Genomic DNA, 3,294 nt, shown 5'->3' on the forward strand with positions numbered 1-3,294 from the left:
TTCTCTCTCTCTCTCTCTCTGTGTGTGTGTGTGTGTGTGTGTGTGTGTGTGTGCATACATAATTGTTTATTATCAAATAAAAAGATTGAAAACAATGAAAATAATATAATATCTATTAAATATTAATTATTATATAAGTAAAATATTATTTATAATATAAGTTTACATGTTTAATTTTATGATAATAATAATAATTATTATTATTATAATTATTATTATTATATTGAACTTTTAATGTTTATATTTGAGGTTATTTATATGAAGGATGTAACCAAATATCCATTACTGGAGCAGTCCAAATTAAATAATTTAAGAATTAAACAGCCTGTATTGTTTGTCCACTAATCTGAATTAATCAATGTCTATAATGGTCTCTGCTTTCTATTGACTTTTGCATGTTTGTGTATTTGTGACAGGATTTTAACCACACTGGGTTCGCAGTTTGACTTAAGAACGTTGCGGGCCGTCAGAGTGCTGAGACCCCTCAAACTGGTGTCTGGAATCCCAAGTAAGTGTCTGACAGTACAATACACTTCAATTTAACAGTGACTAACCATGATTCATTTAACTCAATGTAATGTTTCTCTCTTTCTTTAGGTCTTCAAGTAGTATTAAAGTCCATTATGAAGGCCATGGTTCCCCTTCTTCAGATTGGACTGCTGCTCTTCTTTGCCATAGTTATGTTTGCCATCATCGGCGTCGAGTTCTACATGGGCAAATTCCACTTTACCTGCTTTAAAGTGGATACAGGTTAGTTCCTGCTGTGGAAACAAAAAAGCTTCTTTGAGAGTACCAAGGAAATAAATCTTACAGCCACTGCAGTCAGAGACGTTTCAAAGCACACAATCTCAAAACAGCCCTTTGTAGCACACATTAAATAACGAATTTAGAGAGTCCAAAGAAAGCGACTCCTTATCAGTTTATATTGAAGATAATAAAGACACTCTAGCAGAAAGAAACCCGCACTGGTATCACAAGATAGAAACAAAATGTGAAGACTCCATTTACACAATAAAGCCTTTGCGAAACAAAACCTGTTGTTAAAAAAACTTTTTTAATGAAAATATGATTACAAAATATATATTTGAACAATTGTTAAACAGAGACAACTCTAGAAGATTTTTGCAGAGCTCTGTTTGGATAAGAGGTCCTCTCAGGCTCTTTCTTTTGTTTATGCAAATTTCCTCCACCTGCCTCGCTTTTCACTGACTGACATTTACCCACAAAACACTGCTGTTTCCTTAGCAGCTAGAGACTGAATGTGAGTGAGAGAGACATGACAGATCTTAGTGTTTTTTCTCTCTTCATCGCTTTAAAGTGGATACAGGTTAGTTCCTGCTGTGGAAACAAAAAAGCTTCTTTGTAAGTAATAAATCTTACAGCCACTGCAGTCAGAGACGTTTCAAAGCACACAATCTCAAAACAGCCCTTTGTAGCACACATTAAATAACGAATTTAGAGAGTCCAAAGAAAGCGACTCCTTATCAGTTTATATTGAAGATAATAAAGACACTCTAGCAGAAAGAAACCCGCACTGGTATCACAAGATAGAAACAAAATGTGAAGACTCCATTTACACAATAAAGCCTTTGCGAAACAAAACCTGTTGTTAAAAAAACTTTTTGAATGAAAATATGATTACAAAATATATATTTGAACAATTGTTAAACAGAGACAACTCTAGAAGATTTTTGCAGAGCTCTGTTTGGATAAGAGGTCCTCTCAGGCTCTTTCTTTTGTTTATGCAAATTTCCTCCACCTGCCTCGCTTTTCACTGACTGACATTTACCCACAAAACACTGCTGTTTCCTTAGCAGCTAGAGACTGAATGTGAGTGAGAGAGACATGACAGATCTTAGTGTTTTTTCTCTCTTCATCTCTGTTTTTCTCCTTGTCTCCTAATGAACACATTAATTGTAGATGTTTAATAGCATTTAATTGTGTTCTGGTGTGTAAGTACATAGATGTGAGGGGTTTTTACCCAAGCAGAGCAAACCCTGCCCTTCATATTTTAAGATGGGGGTCCTTTGCAAGGGGATTATCATATTTGAGGGTTCGTTGCATCAAACAGTTTCAAAATCCCTGCTAATCTACACAATTTTTTGAGCTGTATTAACACCCATATCATGACCCAGATATCTATATAATATATCAACAGGTCCCTGTTGACTCCCACCCCTAATTCCAATTACCATCTGACTTTAGTGTACCACATAATAGATTGATAGAAGCAAGTGTAATTACATTTCTTAAAATAAATATCATTGATTGCCATTGTAAAGCGGATGTTTTCATGATTTATCCTGCAGGCAAGTGTAGCACACTGACTCCTGAATCACTGAGTGATTTTTAAAGGTCTTTTGTGACACAGAAAGAGGTAAAAGGTCGTTTCTTGAAAGAGCTTGGAGAGCAAATGTTTTTCTATTGTATCCGCACAGCACAGCTCTCGAAGATGAGGACATAAGCTCTGCTATTCCAGCTGGAGGCTGTGTTTGTGTGTATGCACATGTTTGTGTATTTATGTACTATACTTCTGTGTTCATGGTGTGAGTGATCTTGACAGGTTGTTAATGTAATATGTGTGCGCGATTTATTTTAGTTCAACACAGTGCATGTAATTAGCTTGTCTTGGTGATGAGGTTTTCAATAAGAAGCTGAGCTGCTAACATGTGCTCAGCTGCTGCCTGCTTCACCCCTCAATCAGCAACATCAGCAGGTGATATGCCTCAGAGAGAAAGAGCGGGAGAGGGTGTGTGTGTGTGTGTGTGCATGTGTGTGTGTGTGTGTGTGTGTGCGTGTGCGTGTGTGTGTTTGACCGATTGGAGAGAGTGGTTGCATTAATTTACCTTCCAAATATGTAATGATTATTGAAATAGGCCTGTAATGTAATACATAAAGGTTTGTTTTCTGTTTGTTTGTGTGTGCAGGAGAAAAGGTTGGAGATTACCCATGTGGAGCAGAACGTCCTTCAAGAGTGTGTCCCAATGGAACAATATGTAGGGAGTACTGGACAGGACCCAACTTCGGCATCACCAATTTTGATAACATCCTCTTTGCCATCCTCACAGTCTTCCAGTGCATCACCATGGAAGGATGGACCGATGTACTATACCATGTGAGTTCCTATTAGAATTAATTTAATGGAACATTTTCTGCAAAGAATGACAACTTTTTCCTTTCTTCAGCCCCACATCATTCCAAACCCTTATAATTTTCTTTCTTCTGTAAACCAAACATATGTGAACCAAAATAAGATGTGAGGCTAAATCTGATCAACTCTTTCCCATAAAACTT

The 3,294-nt window shown here is 36.7% G+C and overlaps 1 protein-coding gene across 1 annotated transcript in view; it reads left to right on the forward strand.

The window, feature by feature from the left end:
* LOC107662559 (probable voltage-dependent N-type calcium channel subunit alpha-1B) overlaps positions 1-3,294 on the forward strand; it is a 65,080-nt gene that overhangs the window by 49,037 nt on the left and 12,749 nt on the right. Inside the window, exons 5-7 of the mRNA XM_016452625.1 lie at positions 417-508; positions 598-750; positions 2,928-3,115. Of these exons, the coding sequence (XP_016308111.1) occupies positions 417-508; positions 598-750; positions 2,928-3,115 (433 nt within the window). The remainder of the gene's footprint in view (positions 1-416; positions 509-597; positions 751-2,927; positions 3,116-3,294) is intronic.

The sequence above is a fragment of the Sinocyclocheilus anshuiensis genome, unplaced genomic scaffold (genome assembly GCF_001515605.1).
Source record: "Sinocyclocheilus anshuiensis isolate Anshui unplaced genomic scaffold, SAMN03320099.WGS_v1.1 scaffold457, whole genome shotgun sequence".
Taxonomy (NCBI): domain Eukaryota; kingdom Metazoa; phylum Chordata; class Actinopteri; order Cypriniformes; family Cyprinidae; genus Sinocyclocheilus; species Sinocyclocheilus anshuiensis.